The 19596-nt window shown below is 46.7% G+C and overlaps 1 protein-coding gene across 1 annotated transcript in view; it reads left to right on the plus strand.

The window, feature by feature from the left end:
- Window positions 1–19596, plus strand: part of MMP24 (matrix metallopeptidase 24) — a 458389-nt gene that overhangs the window by 359644 nt on the left and 79149 nt on the right. The window contains exon 5 of the mRNA XM_085619071.1: window positions 5376–5537. Coding sequence (XP_085475197.1) covers window positions 5376–5537 — 162 coding nt within the window. The remainder of the gene's footprint in view (window positions 1–5375; window positions 5538–19596) is intronic.

Consider the following 19596-nt stretch of genomic DNA (forward strand, 5'->3'; position numbering starts at 1 on the left):
CCCCTTGTAACCTTCCATGAAAGGCCATGAATGTAAGGAAAGCCCACTCAGCCTGTTTTTATACCCCCTAGTTGGGCACTCAAATGTGTGGCCAAGGGAACTCTTTAGACCCAGGACTGCCAACTCCCAAAACAATTGCAACAGTTAGTGGCTGGAGGGCTCTACCCAAAAATCCAATCTCTGTACCTGTATGTGTGCATGTGTATGCATGCATAGCTGCCACGTTTCCCAGGTCCATGCGTAATGTGCTATTCCAGTCTAGGGTTTTTCCTATAATTCCGAATTTGAGTTGATCCAAGTTGCGGAAGCTATTTCTATGTTAGCCAAAATATTTTTGGTTGGGAGGGGGCCCATTGTCTTGTTTGCACACTAGTTCATTAAGTACCTTATGTGTAACTTTCTTGATATTGCTGCATTTCATTTATGTCTGCAGTTTATGCTGACAGGAGAGTAGGCATGCATTGTCAAGCATGAGGCTATGGGTTGGATTGATCCAACTTTCAAGTCTTGTAAAATTTCTCAGACAATTCCAATGAGGCCTTTAGTTGTATTGTGGGTCTACTACAGGTAGTGTTAGATTTGTTCCCCTAAAGCTTCTTTGATCTGTGTCCAGTGCTGGTCTTTCAAGACGGAAGGTTCCCTCACTGGGAGATCATTTCTCTAATGATCTGTCAAGAGTCTTCTGAGGCTATTTAGACCTCACTTCCAAAGTGTCATTTTACAAGCGTACTTGTGACGAGACGCTTTCTTTAACCAGGCAGTACATTTTAATCTGTGAGCTCCTTTTGATATATTCCATGAAGATGACAACTAATACCCCCTAGTCGGCCACTCAAATGTGTGGGCAACAGAATTTTTTAGTCTGAAAACTTCATGGTGCCTTCTCGTGTGTATGGAAATTACACTTTGGTTTAATCAATTTAGCAAGCTTTATGGGCTGTTGTCAATACCAAAACATAGATTATTCAATCAATCAATCAATCAAGCATTTGTAAAGCGCGCTACTCACCCATAAGGGTCTCAAGGCGCTAGAGGAGAGGGGGAAGATGAAGCAGCTACTGATCGAACAGCCAGGACTTGAGATGTCTCCTGAAGGTCAGCAGGTCCTGGATCTGTCGGAGGTGGGTGGGGAGGGTGTTTCATGTATTGGCGGCAAGGTGGGAGAATGATCTGCTGCCGCTGGTCATTCGGCAGATGCGTGGGACGGTGGCGAGGGCGAAGTCAGCAGAGCGAAGCTGGCGGTTCAGGGTGTAGAAGGTGAGTCGTTTGTTTAGGTATGCTGGTCCGGTGTTGTGGAGTGCCTTGTGCGTGTGGGTGAGGAGTTTGAAGGTGATCCTCTTGTTGACTGGAAACCAGTGCAGGTCTCTCAGGTGGGCAGTGATGTGGTTGCGACGGGGGATTCCGAGGATGAGGCGTACGGAGGCGTTTTGTATGCGTTGAAGTCTTTTCTGGAGTTTGGCTGTGGTTCCTGTGTAGAGGGCATTGCCGTAGTCCAGCCGGCTGCTGACAAGGGTTTGGGTGACCATCTTTCTGGTTTCAGTGGGGATCCATCTGTAGATGTTGCGGAGCATGCGGAGGGTGTTGAAGCAGGAGGAGGAGACGGCGTTGACTTGCTGGGTCATTGAGAGCGATGAGTCCAGGATGAACCCCAGGTTGCGTGCGTGGTTGGTGGGATTGGGAACAGCTCCCAGGGTGGCTGGCCACCAAGAGTCGTCCCATGCGGAGGGGGTGGAGCTGAGGATGAGGACCTTCGTCTTGTCAGAGTTCAGTTTCAGGCGGCTGGTCTTCATCCACTCTGCGACGGCCTTCATTCCCTTGTGGAGGTTGGATTTGGCTGTGCCTGGGTCCTTGGTGAGGGAGAGGATCAGCTGGGTGTCGTCGGCGTACGGGATGATGTTGAGGTGGTGCGCTCGAACGATGTTAGCGAGAGGTGCCATGTAGATGTTGAAAAGGGTCGGACTGAGGGAGGATCCTTGGGGTACGCCGCAGGTGATCGTGGTGGCTTCAGATCTGAAAGTGGGGAGGCAGACTCTCTGGGTTCTGCCGGTGAGGAAGGAGGTGAACCAGTTCAGGGTTTTGTCGCAGATCCCTGCGTCGTGGAGGCATGTGCTCAGGGTGTGGTGGCAGACGGTGTTGAAGGCAGCCGAGAGGTCCAAGAGGATGAGGGCCACGGTTTTGCAGTTGTCCAGCATGGCCCTTATGTCGTCAGTGGCGGTGATGAGGGCGGTTTCGGTGCTGTGATTGCTTCGGAAGCCGGATTGGGTGGAGTCCAGGATGTTGTTCTCTTCAAGGAAGTGGGTCAGTTGTCTGTTTGCGGTCTTCTCAATGACTTTTGCCGGGAACAGGAGCAGGGAAATGGGTCGGAAGTTCTTGAGGTCCTTTGGGTCTGCCTTGGGTTTCTTGAGTAGGGCATTGATCTCGGCATGTTTCCAGCTCTCTGGGAAGGTAGCGGTCTCGAAGGAGCTGTTGATAATCTTCCGGAAGTGGGGTGCGATGATGGAGTTTGCTTTGTTGAAGATGTAGTGGGGGCAGGGGTCGGAAGGTGAGCCGGAGTGGATGGTGCTCATGATTTTAATGGTGTCTTCGTCATTGACGTCGTTCCAGGAGAGCAGGAGGTTGGTGTGTTTGGTTGGCGTTGAGTCGGGGGGGTGTCGGCTTCTGTCGTCAGTGTCTGGTTGCCGAAGCTGCCGTGGATGTCTGAGATCTTGCGGTGGAAGAAGGTGGCCAGGAAGTCGCAGAGTTCTTGGGAAAATGGGATGTCATTGGAGCTGGAGCTGGGGGTGGCGAGTTCTTTCACGATGTTGAAGAGCTCTTTGCTGTTGTGTGCGTTGTTGTCGATGCGTTCCTTGAAGGAGGTCCTTTTGGCGGATCGGATGAGTTGGCGGTGCTTGCGTCTGGCGTTCTTGAGGGCTGCGTGGTTGTCTGGTGTCTGGTCGTGGCGTCACTGCTTCTCAAGTCTTCGGCACATTTGTTTGGAAGTCTGGAGGTCGGCGTTGAACCAAATGGCTCTCGTGTCAGTGCACCTGTTTGAGGGTTTGCTGATCGGGGCGAGGGTGTTAGCACAGTCGTCGATCCATTGTCTGAAGTTGTGGGCCGCTGTGTTCGTGTCAGAGGGCTCAGGTGGAGGGCCTCGGTAGAGGGTGGTGATAACCTGGTCAGTGGCGTAACAAAAGTTTAAGGGGCCCCCCTGCAATGTATACAGCGGGGCCCCCGATCCAGATTTAATATGGAGCGCTCAGGTTTTATTACTGGGCTGAGGAGGCCCCCTGTAGCTTGGGGCCCCCCCGCACCGCGGGGGATGCGGGGGCCTGTGTTACGCCCCTGAAGCTGGTCTTCGGTGACTTTGTTCCAGCTGCGGTGTGGGATTTGTTGCGGTTGGTTGTGCGCGGTGTGTTTCTCGAAAGACAAGTGGATGTAGTGGTGGTCGGTCCAATGGAGTTTGGTGGTGTGGCTGAAGGTGACATGATTGCTAGTGGAGAAGATGTGGTCAAGAGTGTGTCCGGCGCAGTGGGTGGGTGTCGTGACGAACTGGTTGAGTCCAAGGTTGGCGAGGTTGTCGATCAAGGTTGTAGAGTTGCTGTCGTTTGCGTTCTTGAGGTGGAAGTTCAGGTCTCCGAGGAGGATGTAGTCTGTGGAGGCGAGGGCGTGTGTGCTGATGAGGTGGATGATGAAGTCGCTGAACTGTGGTCGGGGTTCTGGGGGTCTGTAGATGAGGGTTCCTCTGAGGGTGTTGGTGTGATGGATGTGGATTTAGAAGTGTAGGTGTTCGGCCTTGCTGAGGGAATCTTCGGTGTTGGTCGAAATTCTTTTGGTGTTCCTGTGGACAATGGCCATTCCTCCTCCTGGTTTGTTGATTCAGTCCCTCCGGGTGATCTTGTAGGCGTCCGGGATGGCTATGGCTATGTCTAGCGCCGAGAAGGCGTTCATCTAGGTCTCCGTCAGGAAGGCGACGTCCGGCGAGGATGAATCGAGTAGGTCCCAGAGTTCGACGGCGTGCTTGTGGACTGAGCCGGTGTTGAGTAGTATGCATCTGAGATGGTTGTGGTTTGCTTTGGTGGGAAAGGGCAGGACGTGCAGGTGTGCGCTGGCTGGTGTAGCTGTGGATAGGGCAGGTGAAGGGTCCATGGGTGAGCTTCGGGGGTGGCCTGGAAGCAGGTGGAAGATCGGCCAGCGTTGAGTGCGTGGAGGGTGTTAGCGTCGTAGCGGCGTCGGGGGTTGTGGTGCTCGTTGGGGCCAGGGGGTCTGGCGCTGGGCGCAGACGGGCTTGCCTTAGGCGCGTTGCGCAGCGGTCGCCATAAGAAGGGGAGGGGGGCGGGATCGGAGGTAGCGGGCGGTAGTGGGCTGGATCAGGGGGCTGGGCAGAAGCGGCGGGAAAAATCAGCGCAGGCACACAGGGAGGACAAAATAACTAGGAACAACAACTTACCCTAATTCAAAAAAGGAGAGAGACAGAAGACAAAAAACAGGCACAGGATACAGGCATGCGAGGCATCGATGAGGGATGGGGGGGCTCTAACAGCCAAAAAAACGGGCGAGATGCAGGGGTGGAGCTGCGGCGCAGGGACGGGCTGCTGCCTCAAACCCTGGCGGCGGGCACCGAGCTGGAGGCTGGAGACCGGCAACAGCAGGCGGAGCTGCTGGGGAGAGTGCTGGCCTTGACCATATTGATATATGAATTCATCAACAATACTTTTAACTGTTGGGTGTTGGGCAGCCTATGTAGTGCCCTTTCTGCTATCAATAGTAGTGGCAAAGGTGCAGTCAAGTGCGCATACTGGGCATATTTTAGTACACTCAGTGAGTTCTCTTACTGTTTAAGTAGCAGGACCAAAGTTGTTTTTAATCATAAAAATGTATTCAAATTTAAATACGTACTGGATTATATTCACTTGCTCAGAGCATGTTTTCTTTTCCTACAGTTCCATTATGGTGTTCTTCCATTGGCCACTTATACATCACATTGGACCTTGCAGTACCTTATGTGTAACTTTCCGACAAGATAAACCTTTATCTGGCTTGCTGTTCTGCGGATGAATCGGAGGAGCATTTTGCACCTCTCATTTTACTATGGGAGCATGCATTACCCGGTTTACGGCTGTAATGCATGCTCCCATAGTGAAATATAGGAATGCGACGAACAGTGTTCGGTCGCATCCTAATGAGGTAGTAGGGAACGCCGACCGAGTGTCGGTCGGTCCCAGGAACGAATTGGTGTCGGAATGAAGGAATTCCGCCCGACATCGAAATCAGGCCCTTAGTGCAGAGTGACATTATTCTTGTTTATGTAATTGTCATGCAAAAATCAAGTGCTTCAATCTGCTCCTCATAATCGGTCTGAAGATTGTTCGTAATGCTCATTGTATGTTTTTTCACAGGAAACGACCTTTTTTTGGTTGCGGTGCATGAACTAGGGCACGCGCTTGGACTAGAGCATTCCAATGATCCAAGCGCCATCATGGCTCCCTTCTACCAGTACATGGAGACACATAACTTTAAGCTTCCACAGGACGACTTACAAGGAATTCAGAAAATCTATGGTGAGTTTACTGCACTGAGCAGTGTGACCAATGTGCGACCGTCACACTCCCTGATACACTGTGGATCATGTGTTAATAACTCTTCTCAAAAGCAAGGCAACATCTCTTGTAAAAATGGTTAACACAGCTGCTCTAACTTACCATTATTGAAACATTTTGTGGAAAAGTAAATTAAGCTCCAGTTTTTGTCGTGGTTCATACCTCGTTACATCTAAGTTACAAAACTCGATCCTGGAAGCACTGACTACTCAAATTATCATTACTGCCAAACATTTGAATCACACCACAATGGTTTTGATATCAAAACGTGATATAATAGATGTCGCATTTAGCCAATGTTTCTGTTTGTTCCTATCAATAAGCTCAAAAAAGAAATGAATGCTGATTTTATATATTTATTTTATGTTTTTCTAAATGCTTTCAATTTAGACTCACTTTATCCTTGGGTTATTATGCAATTGAACATTGCAAATACAATTGCAATTAATATCCTCAAAGATGATTTGCAACGTATGTACGACAGGTTGCAAGGAACGAAAGCAAAGATGCCTATTTCATAAACAAAGCATGTACTGCTATCTGGGCCTTGAAAATTCTAAAGATTCGCTTGACATATAAAACGGTATGTATTAACATTAAAAAAACAGACTGTGAGGGGGTCAGCAGCAGAGAAATGTAAATACTGTTGGAGTTAACCATCACAGTGTCCAAGTGTTTTAGGGTGATGGAACCAGATACATGAGTAAACTATTTGGTTATATAAAGCAGATCGTTCTATGCAATGGTAATAATGCACTATTTTTCAAAATTTGTTGTTGAGCTGTAGTAAAATAGAAAAAATGTTCATGTAGATGTACATTTACTGTTTCTGAAATTTCTGTGCATTAGATTTAGCTGCTGCAAATTACAATTGTACTTTGTCTAATAACAAATAGGATTAAAGCATTATTTTCATGTCAGTGATCATTGTCCAACTGTTGGAATGTTTATTTTTTTCGTTGTTTTCGCTTCTGGTGGTGGCTTATCTTAAGTTAAATGTTATGTTAAATATATTTATAGAGCGTCGATTACCCAAAGGTGTCCTGGCGCTAGCTATGGTCTAGAAACAAGGAGGGCAGGCCTAGTTCTTAAAGAGCCACGTTTTCCGCTCTTTCCTGAAGGCAAGCAAATTGGGGGAGGATCTGATGTAAAAGGACAGGAAGTTCCAAGCCTTCATCCACCCCATTTGGCTCACTTGAATCTGGGAACAACCAGGGTTTTATAGGTATTCTAAGGAATTCTGAAGGCAACAAGTCTGCACAGAGCTTCAACTAACGCAATCCTGAAATGCACACAAAAACCCTTTAATTTATATTGGCTCAGTGGAATTATACACTGCAGTGTTTCGCCCAGAGACTTCGGATGCTTAATACAGCCAAAATATCCAGTCAGAACACTGGAAGAAATTAGGTAGGCATCAATGTTGAAACACTGATCCCTGAAAGTTATTCTTCAAAATATAGTTATTGGAAGTAATCCAACCACCCGAAGATAAAGATAACAGTACCGCTGGCAGGGCTAAATGTGGGGGATGTGGGAGATTAAAGAACACCAACCTCAATTCTGACAAACTAAAAATGGAGCCCATACTTTGCATGTCAGTCCAGGGTTCCTGGAGATAGTATGTCTTGACACTAAAGTTTTAGGCCTGGCCTTAGCCAAAACCTTTTGATTTTATTAAAATGATATATAGATATAATTCTATATGGGTAATAGTATGATACGTATGGCCCCCCAAATCATCTGCCACTGGTTTCAACTATTACGTAGGGGCAGAGGAATAATGGGTAAGTCATTCATAACATAGTCTCTCTTCTATGTCCAAAATGTAAAAAAAATACCTGACGTCTTGCCACAAGCCCTCACCGCTCTTTCTATCCTCCCCTTCAGAGGCTCTGCTCCCTGGATTCCAATGCTGCTCTGACAAGCTCTTGGAGAGCCCTGCCAGAAGAGCCTAGAATTCTTTTATGATGTAGCAACGGTGGGAAACAGCTATTGTTAACTATTGCTACATCATAGCAGTGAGTTACTGAATTTGAATCTAGTTATCCATGCTAATGGCTCTCTACAAAAGTCATACATTACAAGTATAATATGTTTACTAATTGGAGTTTTCAGCCAGCCCCCTTCATCCATTGGTCTGTTATTGTGTCATTCATAATTTCTTCTGGCCACTACAGTATACAGAATGGACCAAAGGGTCAACTCACTTCTGCCATTGGCTAACTTCACTGTGAGAGACAGCATACTTTCACAAAGAGCACATTCACACACAAATTACTTCTGTTCAATGCCAGGAACTGCTATGGAATGTGTGCTTTTTAAAAGAAAAAATATGTTTGCTTTAAATCAATTTCTTTTAGGTTGACGAGGGCCTGGTAGGTTCCCCAATAATAAGGTTTTGCAAAAACCATGACCAAACATGCAATGACAAATCCAAAAGGCTGGCAGCCAACGCCAGATCTATTGACTTTTTGCATTGTGGTACATGTCTTAGAGAGTATAGTGTGTGAACCCTTCCAAACAGAACATGCAACAGTTTTTCATATTTGGGTGTATTATTTTTATTTTAGGAATCCTTTTTCTTAGCTTTCCTTATTATGAATTCCATGCTTGTGAAACACTGATGCTGTGTAAGGAGGTATATATGTGTCTTAAACAACAGAAAGTCTAGACGTGAAGTGAGTTCCTGCTTTTCAAATGTTCCTTTTTTCAAATAGTTTTTTATTAAATTTGAGACAGAAAGAGTTACTAGAAAAATTGTGATTTGCAAAAATCTGTACAGTTCAAATTGTATGAAATTACATTTTGGTGACTTCATCTTTTGTAGGTTGTATTTGGTTGAGGAAGATTACCAGCAAGTATCAGTGTCTGCTAATACTGTATCTTGTTTAGGCAATCGTGGTAGCTACTTTTGATGCAAAGGAGGATTAAAAAGACTTGTTCCACTTTTATCCTTATTATCTTTAGAGACTGAAGTATCTTTTATCTAGGTTTTTCAGGTAGGTGTTAGTTTTCTAGAATGCCACGTAATCAATTCTTCAACAAAAGAAAAGTACATTCGGAAAAACAGTGTTGGTGTGCAAGATTTGCATCATTTTGTGTATTTGCATACAATTTAAGTAAAATAACCAAAAAATTACAAGTAATTACATGAAATGCAAATATACCATTTAGCAATACATTTTAGCATGAAATGCTTCCTCGTCTCCGTTTTTGACACACAGACGAATTCAATGTTAAAAAAGTGTGCATAGAGCAAAATTGCCAGGAACAACAGTTGTTCATGTTCTAAATGTTCCCGCATTATTATTTTGCTATAAACAGCAGCATAATTATGCAACATTATTTAATGGCGTAATTTTGGGAGTTTTGTGAAATAAGCGTTGTGCAAAATTCTCACAATTACAGCTCGTGTTTTTTTTATTTAGAGGAGTTGATCATTCCTAGCGTTACGGTCAATGCCCCAGTGCTGAATATCTCACTGCAAAAAAAGACTTTCATCGCATCCCATTGAACATCTGATTTAAAATCATGCTTTGAATTTTCAGTGAAGTAGTATGGTTTCCCATCTTTTCTTTACTTGTGTGGTCTTTTAAGAGGTCTAGAATTTACCTCTGTGTTCTGGACAGCTTGGTATTATGATGAGTTTAATACCCGCATGATCAAGCAATGCAGTTTGGCTCAATACTAGTGGATTCTGCTGGGTTGATGAAGTTTACATTTACTAAGAGGTAGTCAATGCTGTAGTAGGACTGGTCAGTGAAGGAGTAGAAAATGAGTTCCAGGGGGAGTTATACTTAAGAGTTTCTTTTAGTTTCTAGGTGTCAGATGGTAGAACAATGGTGAAGGACTCTGAGTTGTTTGGGAGTTCTGGTCTTGTGACTTGATTGCCTGCCTAGAGAGTGATATTAAGCCAAATTAAAATCCCTTCCAAACAAGAGGGTTGATTGCACCAGATTGAAAACATTTTTTCCTCAATGTTTTCACAGAAAGTATGGGAGCCATTTTCACATTTCATTTGGCCTCTTACTAACCGGCGTTCATTATCGCTTTCCGAACTAATTATTTTATCTTTGTTTGTTGGCCATTAAGATTATCACATTGCTCTTTTCTCAGTTGTTTATGAGAAAATAACATGATAAACCCCACCAGATTGTTGTTTAAGGATAACCTTTGGGTATGTTCTTGTAGAAGTACTACAACTCCCTTGAGCCCACCATCGTAGTGAAGAAACGTATACCTTTTTATTGACAAATGAGCTGTCTGGAATGAGCCTCTTGGAAAAGAATCTAATTCTCTCATATCAGAGTTGTGTGGTCATCAGACTGCGTGTTATGTTATGTAGGGAGTGGGGGCCATTTTTATGATAGGAAATACAAGACAGTTGTTCAGGTGCAGACAATGAAAGTTAGGAAGAAATGGGGATCATTAGAAAGTGTGCGAGAGGGAAGGATAAAATGCAGATAGAGGAAAAAAGGAAAAAGAAACATTGAAGCAGGAGAAACCAAAAATGAGCAAATATTTTACACCACTTTACACCACTTTGTTCAGCTAAACATCCCAAACCCTGTTCCCTAATCCATCCTCATCTTAAACAAGGTAAACTCTCTTGCACATTAGTGAGTGACTGCCTTTTAAGAGCTTGTAAGAAAAAAATGCCAGCAGAGGAAAGACGAAACATATGGGAAAAATATGGGATCCTACTCACAAACTGCAGTTTGTAGTACTCTTAGTATTCAAAAACCTCCACTGGTCCTATCTTTTCTAAGCAGAGGTCTCCACCTCGTGTGCTGAAATCTCCACACATGTAGGAATAAGTTCTAGTAGTAAATGTGGGAGAATCCTGGAAGAGTGGGTGCAAAAGGGGAAATACTTATACCTAAATGGGAGGGTGATTAGAGAGGGGTGAATCAATCAATCAGACCAATTAAACAGTACTTATATAGCATGGCTAATCACCCCTAGGGGAATCCAGGCACTGAGGTCTTGAAGGTCTTTAGTCAAAGAGCCAGGCTTTGAGTCCCTTCCGAAAACAGCGAGTGAAGGTGAAGTTCGAAGGTGGAGGTCATTCCAGGACTTGATGGCTTCGGTGGATACGGGGATGTGGGCAAGGGAGGCGGAGCGCAGTTGTCTGGCAGGTTGGTGGAAGGTCAGGTGGTGGTTGATGTAGGTTGGAGCCAGGTTTTGGAGGGTTTTGTTGGCATGAGTTAGCACCTTGAACTGGCATCTCTTCGGAATGGAACGCCAGTGGAGGCTTCTGAGGTGGGTGGTGATGCTGGTCTGTTTTGGGAGGTTGAGGATGAGTCTGGCTGTTCTATTCTGTATTGTCTGGAGTCACTTGAGGAGTTGGGTGGTGCTTTTGGCACCGAGTACATATCTGTAATCCAGTCAGCTGATGACAAGTGCTTGTGTGACTTTTTTCCTGGTGTTGAGGGGGATTTATCTGAAGATCTTTCGAAGCATGTGTAGGGTGTGGAAGCAGGAGGACATACAATGTTGACCAGGGGCTTCATAGTGAGTTTGCTGTCCATGATGATGCTGAGGTTGAAAGCATGGTCAGTGGGGGTTGGTATGAGTCTGAGTTCAGTGGGCCACCCGGTGTCATCTACATCGAGGTGTTCATTCCAAAGATAAGCACTTCCGTCTTGTCCGTGGTCAGCTTCAGGCAATTAGACCTCATCCAGTTGGAGACGTTAGTCATGGCGTACTGGAAGTTGGATCTGAAAGTGGTTGGGTCTTCCGTGAGAGAGAGGATGAGTTAGGCGTCGTCTGCGTAGGAGATGATGTTGAGTTTGTGGGTGCAGACAATGTCTGCCAGCGGAGTCATGTAGGCGTTGAACAAGGTGGGCCTTAGAGAGGAGCCTTGAGGGACACTGCAGATGATGCTCTTGGACTCGAAGGTGAAGGGTGGTAGGCGGATTCTCTCAGTGTGTCCTGTGAGGAAGGAGGCGGTCCACTTCAGGGCGTCTCCCTGGATGCTGATGTGGTGGAGTCTTTTGATGAGGGTGTGGTGGGATATGGTGTTGAATGCTGATGAGAGGTCATGAAGGATCAGGGCTGCTGTCTCACCTCGGTTGAGGAGGGTTCTGATGTCGTTGGTTGCGCTGATCAGGGCGGTCTCGGTGCTGTAGGGGGAAGGAAAGGCTTGGGGGGACAGATTGGTTTAGTGAGGGGCATGCCAATACAGACACCCACCGACATCAGTAAGACCATTGCTAATGACAAACTGCACTTTTAACATTATTACAGTCTAATAGGAAAGAAACAGTTGTAAATATACTCCAGCCCAGCCTTGAAGTAAAAACAGCGAAATACATAGCCAGTCACAGGTACTGCAGCTCTCTTCCAGAGACAACAATGATTGCAGAGACTAAAAAATGACACCCTATAGGAAATAATTTTAAATGTGTGTGAATGTATGTGTGGAAATTTACAAGTAGTATCTTTACAGTACATTCTGCTTCCAGAGGCTCCACCAAGGGACGGAGACTTGTAAGTCTGCACCCAGGAGTAACTTTACGCTTGGAAATGGTGAATTGTGAAAAGTCTTACATTTACTTGTGAGTGTTTTTGTAAGTTTATATGCGAGTAAATCTACATGTGTAAATTTAGCTATGTGAATAGGCTCTGTACTGTAGGCCAGGTCCATGCTTATGCCAGACAACAGATCAGACCCCAATATGTAAGGACTTTGTTGACACCACTGATGAAGTCTTTGTATAATTGTTTCAGCTGTGACACCATAGATGAGGACAGGCATTAGAAATTATGGGGACTTAGGTTTACATAGTCACCTAAACTTTCAACTCTTTAAAGGTTTTGTTCTGACCTTAAAATCTCTTCTATTAGAGATTTTTCCATGGATTTAGAACTAAAACGGGACAGCCGTTACAATAGGCTGGTAGGAGCAACAGTCTAAATTAAAGGTCTTTCTTTAATGTCTTGGGGTTTGTTATGATAATCGTGATGAATCATAATGATGCAACTGCAACACACTGGCATTGCAGTCTTTGTTTGTGGATCTTTCATAATGCTGGTGTGTGATGCATGTTTTGGGTATTTGTGTACAAACACAATAAATCACCAACAATAAAGAGACCCCTATGTGGGGGGCTGGGATCTACCATTTTCTTGCTCAGTCATTGGGATGTTCGGCCACCATGTTATCACTATAAAGCACATGCATCTGAGGAATTCCTAAACTATTTTGTGCAGCGAACAGCGTCGGACATCCTTGGCAGTGGGCAAGTGAGGGAACCAAAGGTCAACTGAAGACTACAGCGCAATAACAATTAGACCCCTCATGAAGTGGAGGCACATAGATACCAAAATGGCAGCATACATGGAAGAGGCAGCAAGGTACGGTAGCCCCAGTTCGTGCAAAAAGGGTGATGGAGGATGGCCCCTTCCTTAAAAAGATCAGCGGTGGACACTGGACAGGCCTTGGACCAAATTCCAAGGTGGCAGAGGGCCTGACTGTTGCAGGCACATCACGAGACAGCCAAGGGGTTGCGCAGTGAAGGGGCATGAGGTTATGGTTGGTTTGTATAGAAGATCATACAAAGGAAGGGGCCTGCAGCATGCAGGGAGTGAGTTGTGGTGGCTAGGGAGAATGGGATGAAATGGCTGCATTGTCCATGATGACTAAAGATCGAGACTAGGATATGTAGTAAAGACAAAGGCAAAGCAGTGATTGATGAATGACACACGGCTGCTGTGTTATTGGAAAGGGCTCATGGGGAGAATGGAAGCTTGCCTGAGGAAAGGTTCAGGGAGTGGAGACCCTTGGAAACTAGACCCTAGCAAGCTGGGAGCCCATGAGTTTAGTAACATACAGGGAAGTGAGGAGTGCTGACAACAGGAAGTGGTTATAGGCAAAACAATTTTGAATTGGTCTGCAGAATGCCGGACCAACATGCAAAGGGAACAGTTGGCCATAGGGCAAGCAGAAAGGCTCCTGGGTTTGGTAGATGCATTGCTTTTTCCAGGCCCATTGTGGGTTGGAGGAAAAGAAGTATGGATATTACCGCATATTGTGGCTAGAGGATGAGTAGGTGTGCAGTAGATGGAGAAAGTTGTTGAAGTGATTGGGGGTTGACAAGGCAAAGCTGAAAGCTGCGTCGTGGTCATATATGGTGTTACAGCTGGAGGTTAGGAGGTGTTGAGGCTAAGCAGGCCCTCCACTGCCTTGACAGACTGTTGACACATGGCGGGGCCAGGTTGGCATTTTAACTGTGTCCACCAGATATAAGTAGGGTAGAAAGTGGCCTTGGGATTAGGGGTGATGCTCACCCTGGAGCACACATATGGGATGGCACAAGCTGTGGCGTAACATGTCCGTAAAATTACTTGGAGAAGGTATATATGAAGAGTCACTCAGGACATTTGAGCTTTTCCGCTGACATTGGTGGAAATACATCGGTTAAGCGTTGGTAGGATGGGGCATGGGCAATACGGGCTTTGGAGGGAAGATGGGGATTTGGGTAAGATAGGCTATGTAGGCTAGAAAGGATATGTCTGTGGTACCCCTGCAGGTGGATGTTCTGGTACAGTGGGTGGGGTCCAAGTATTGGTGACAGAGGCAGTAGGATTTACAGGTTGTAATTTGTATGGATGTGGCATTAGACTTCTGTCAGGGATGGTTTGTCAGTGTGCACCAAATGGAAGCCGTAATGAAGGTTTGGTAATAGGGAGGTGTTGGGGCTTTGCTATGTTGGTGACATGGATGCATGGGGGAATCAAAACAGCAAGCATGAACAGCAGGTATGGCACAGGCACAATCGGGTGCACGCTAGTTTGTTGTGAAAAAGAGCGTACTGGATGTATCTGTTGAATTGATTGTTGGGACAGAGATGTGGTGTAGTGGGGGACAGAAATAACAGCTCATGAGAGGGGTTTTGCGTTGGTGGAGAGAGCTTAACAGATTGCAAGGGGGAGCTGGAAAGGTTACGGCAGGAGAAGTACTGGGAAAGATCTAATTGAGGAGAGAAAAAGGGGCAGCCTGGCCTAGTGTGTGTAGTGGAAGGAAGTTGATGGAGATCTAAGAGCAAAGAAGAGGGTTTCAGAAGGTAACAGACAAACAGGTTGTACATGTTGGATGTTAAATGGGGAAAAGCATCTTTGGAGACTTAGGGGGAAGGTAATGTTTAGGTGTGGGGTGATGGGTTAGAATTCTTTTACTAGAGCATTCTATAGAGACATTTAGTGTATGGCTAAGCGGAAGGATTGTTAGTTTTTGTGAGCCTCGCTTGCTTCCAATAAAGTATCCTTTTCCTCCAAGGCAAAAGCATCAAAAGTGGTCCGTCTCCCAATAAGATTAGTACACCACTCAGATACATTGACGTGCAGCAAACATTGCATGCAGCGTTCAACTGCATTGTGAGTTTTATGCATGTGAATGCTGCTGTGGGTGCCATTCAAATATAACAAGCATGGTCTAAAGCCTATGGCCTCATGCACTTCTGCACTAGTGAATTGTAACAAACACAGATCTAGGTCTTTGAATGAAAACACAATTTCATGTTTTATGTTTTGGGTGTATTACCAGCAGTAAATAGTTTGCCAACTTTTGTCTATAACTCATGCACGTGTGTTCCATTCAGAAAACTCCTCACACAACTCACTCTGGTCATGAAATTCTTACTGTAATCTACAGGCAACATTGCTTTCTGATGTGAGGTAAATAGTATATTTCATTTGTTATTGGTGAGGGTAGCTGGCAGGTGACTACTGGTAGAAAGGGCGATTTGACTTCCAGATGGGAGAAGGGGGCTAAAGCACTGATACTGGAGATCTGATTTCTATCTCTAGCTTTAGTACTTGACCTGAAATTGTACAAGCCTGTACAAATCACTTTATTTCAATTTGCCTAAAATTATACGTATGTGTAATAAAAATATATGAACAGCTGTATAGTATGGTTTCTAGTGCTCTCTTGATTGTAAATTCTCACCTAGCCTTGCATCCTGGTTTGGGTGATCTATACACTACACAAAACATGGTTCAAAATATAGCACTTTATCTTTGAGGTATTGCTGCCATAATAAAATGTACTCTCTAAATATCCACACTACTTCCCTGTAGTTAGTTCTTAAATATGTCAAATACCTGCACTGAGAGTAGGACTCTGTCATGTTATGGGTATTTGGAATTTAGGATGGGATGAGTGCACTTGAGAATTAAAAGCGACACGTATTAAGAAGAGTGGGGCACTAGGAATCTGACTGGAGTAAAAATGGAATCAATGTGCGAATCTGCAGTACACATATGACATGTCCAAATATGTGTGTTAGACTTGGCCCCTTTCCCTGATTTTTTTCGCTTTTTATGGGAAACCACATGTTATGTGAATGCATGTTAAATGCAAATATTGAATGCGGTGCAATGGTGTACGCAGACTGAGTTTCCCTATTTAAACCTGTAACTTTTAAAATGGATGCCATGACTGTGTGGTTGTGCCGCCTGACTGAGCTGGGTTACCAGTCTAGTTGTTATTTCCCAGCAACCCCAGCTTTTGGAGGGAAGCCTGGCACCCAGGGTGCTGGACACCTCCCCCTGTGCCAGTTAGAACCGGATTTCCCCAGACGCTTCTGGAAGCTCTGGCACTGTCTGGTAGGCGGAGCTGGGCTGCCATGTGCTCAGTCAGAGCGTGGACCTGAGAGAGGGAAAACCTGCTGCCAGGGGGTACCGCCACGTGGGCCTGTGTGCTGGGCCCTGAGCTTATCTGCACCCCTCTGCTGTCCACAGGGCCAGGAAGAGCCATAGCTAGGGCACCACTGGACCAGGGGAACATCTATTGGAGTATAGGCGGTTGGAGCTAGGAGGGGACTACATTACTGTGGCTGACTGAGCTGAGGCTCTGCTGACCCCAAGCTAGCTGAGTAATCCTGCCTGCCTGTCTGACCTTGCCCATGGGAGGGGAACCAGGGAGACCAACTCCCGATTGCCTGCTGCTCTGCTAACTAGCGCCTGAGGAAGACGAGCGCTACACTGGACTGTATCCCAACCGGCACCCTAGCGCCTCGTGGGACCCTGACCGCATGCCCTGCGCAAGGTGAGCGCTATATTTAGTGGGCGCTACGCTGGAGTGACTGTGTCCTGCCTGCTGTCTAGCGCTTGGTGTGGGTGGCGCTATGTGCTGAGTGCCCAGGAGAAAGGGAGCACCGTCTTATGCCCCTGGAGCTGATGGGGCTGCCTAGCGCCTGTGAAGCGCTATACTTAATGACCCAGTAGCGCTGTGTGGAGGGAAGAACTGGTCCATTTGAAAGCGCCGCGTGAGTGCCACTCCTGAACGTTTAAAAGCCAGCGGGAGCCCACCCCGTGGTTCTGGCACCTTTGAAACTATTTAAAACTACGCGGGAGCCCACCCCGCGTTATTGCGCCCCTTTTGCTGAATTGAAACAGCGGGAGCCCACCCCATGTTTCTGCCGCCTGGGTACTGTAGCCTTACAGCGGGTGCCCACCCCACGTGATGGTGGCGCTCTTGTGACTGTCGCGGGTGCCCACCCCGCATACTGCCGCCAAGAGTGGTGGTCACCGCCACGGCCCGAGTGTAGGGTCGCTGCATCGGCATTGTTTGGACTGGCACCCTTATCGCCGGAGCATACCCCGCATGTGAGCTGCCCAGGAGAGTGGGTGTATTTGTGCTGAAGGCGGGAGCCTACCCCACACCTGGAGTCGAGCAAGATCACCACCGCGGCCCGGAGCCGCTGGGAGTCCTGTTCAGCCTCCCCGGTGATGACAGGAGAACGTCCTCGGGGGCGGGGCCGGAACCAGGAAGCCAGCCGAGGAGAAGACGTCCGGAGCCACGCGGGCTCCGCGCCATAGTCAAGGGTCCCAGAAGGGGGCCCGGGTGAAGCCGAAGGAGGTGCTGTCGTCAGCAGGGCTCCCTGTGAGCGGAGGGGAGCCCTGCACGTAAGGGGACGTCCGGGGCCTGCCCTGGACTGCCGGTGAGTGGGGCTGAGTTCTGGGACGGTCGGGGCCGGCCGAGGCACATTGTCGGTGCCTAAGGCCCCCGAGGCTCAGGGAAGGCCACCCACGAGTCTGCCCTTACAGCTGCAACGGCTGGGGTCATTGTGGATTTTGGACTCCTGGAAAGGGCTACAACGAGGGCTGTGCTTCCTGGCCTGATTTGTTGAACACAGCTGCCCCGCTGGACAGTGGGCAGCTGCAACAAAGGGGCATCCCTGACTTCTGAGCCCCACGAGAAGGGCCTGATATATTTTGGTTTACCTACTGTTGCGCCTGATGATGTCACCGTGACGCTTATGGGGAAGCTCCGCGTCAGGATGCGAGCCTAACGCTAAGCAGGATGGGGTCTATTTTAGGATTCTGCCCCATGCTCATAGTTTGATGCCTAATGTATTGTTCGTGTTTCAGATCCGCGGTGACAGTATGCATAAGATGTTGAATCATGCTTTTAGGCGAATGCTCCCCTAATGTTCACGTTGTGGCTCTTAGGTCTCAGGGACTTATGCTGTTGGGGTTCGGCCTCATGATTTACGCCTGACCACTGTTTGTCTATGCCTAATGCAGGGTAGGCTGTTTACGCCCTAATGTGACGCATAAAGTGTTGTTTAGCTGCCCCATACTCACGCATTTATGCCCACGAGGTTTGTACGTAATGATGCCTCCATGCCTAGGTGTATTTATGTGAAGTGTACTGCTAATGTTGTTTATGCCCGCTGTTAATGTTGATTATGCTAAGTGCATGGCCTCGCCAGCGACTGCTGGCGGTTACACATTTACTGTTGGTGTCCTGCCTACTCTGATTTCTGCCTCAGGCTCATGGGACGAAACCTTCATTCTCACACGGTACTATATACTGTGATGCCGTGATGTTTTTATTGCAGGATTGAGGCTTATGGACTTTACCTTTATTCTTCCCACGTACCTTTATCCTAACTGTACATCGCAATGGTTCCAGCAGGGGCTCGATTGGCCCTGCCATGTATATAGTTCCCCCCTGTAAATATTGCCTTGGCGCCGGTTGGCACAGTGTAGAGATTACTAAAAATACCTTGTGTTTTTACAATACAAAAGTTATTCGTACACAAACTTGTGTAGCGTCTCTTTTTGGAGTGTGCCTTGTGTGTCGTCTGTGTGTACTGTGTGGATGCTTTACACATTTCCTCTGGAGTTTGGCCCACCCGCTCTGCACCACGCTACCCGTTTCCAACAATGTACAATCCATGTTTATTGAATTGTTCTTTTGGGAAATAGAAACCACTCCATGGAATTAAGCAGCAGCTCTTCCATTTTTGCATAACCAAGGCTCTGTTCAGAGTTTCAAATCACATCCAGCATAATTGAACAGTGGGAAGAGGGGTTGGTGTAGCTCTGCAGCTCCTCCTTTTGGAAGTATTTCTGTACAAGCTCTGAACATTTCAACAAGTGGGACCTCCAGCTTTTATCTATAGATCAAGATTTGGTCTGCGATTACCACAACTAAAAAGTAATTATAATATGCACTTATTTAGCAAGCACTGACACTCAACGGAGCGAAATGATTTGTGAAGCAAACATAGGGACTTGTTTTGTGTTGGGTGGACAGGGTAGTCTGCCATGAATGTGGTGAATTTCCCTGTCTACCAAACCGAAAGTCAGCTTGCTCCATTTAGAGTCAGGCAGGCTGTGATCTTCCTGCAAGCGGTGGCCCCATCAGCTCTTTTACCGGAATCCTTAGACTGAGTTTGGTCTAAGGGCCTCAGACCATCCACCCTAGTTAGAGCGGATGGTCCAGTGTACTTTTATATCCTAGTCGGGACCGCCAGAGGAAGACTAGCGGTCCCGATCATAAAAATATAAAAGTGACCTCTACACCCTTGTGAGAAAACTCCCATGGTGTTAGGGCATACGTTTTTAGGTTGAGCCTGAGCAGCGCATGCGCTGCTCTTCGAGGCATGCTGTATTTAGGTATGGCATAGAAGCTCTGTCCATTTCCCGCCCATCTTTCCTATTAGCTCCTGGTACTGTCCTTTTGAAATCGTTGCTTTTCATTCGTAAATAGGCTTAGTAG

The sequence above is a fragment of the Triturus cristatus genome, chromosome 7, assembly GCF_964204655.1.
Source record: "Triturus cristatus chromosome 7, aTriCri1.1, whole genome shotgun sequence".
Lineage (NCBI taxonomy): Eukaryota > Metazoa > Chordata > Amphibia > Caudata > Salamandridae > Triturus > Triturus cristatus.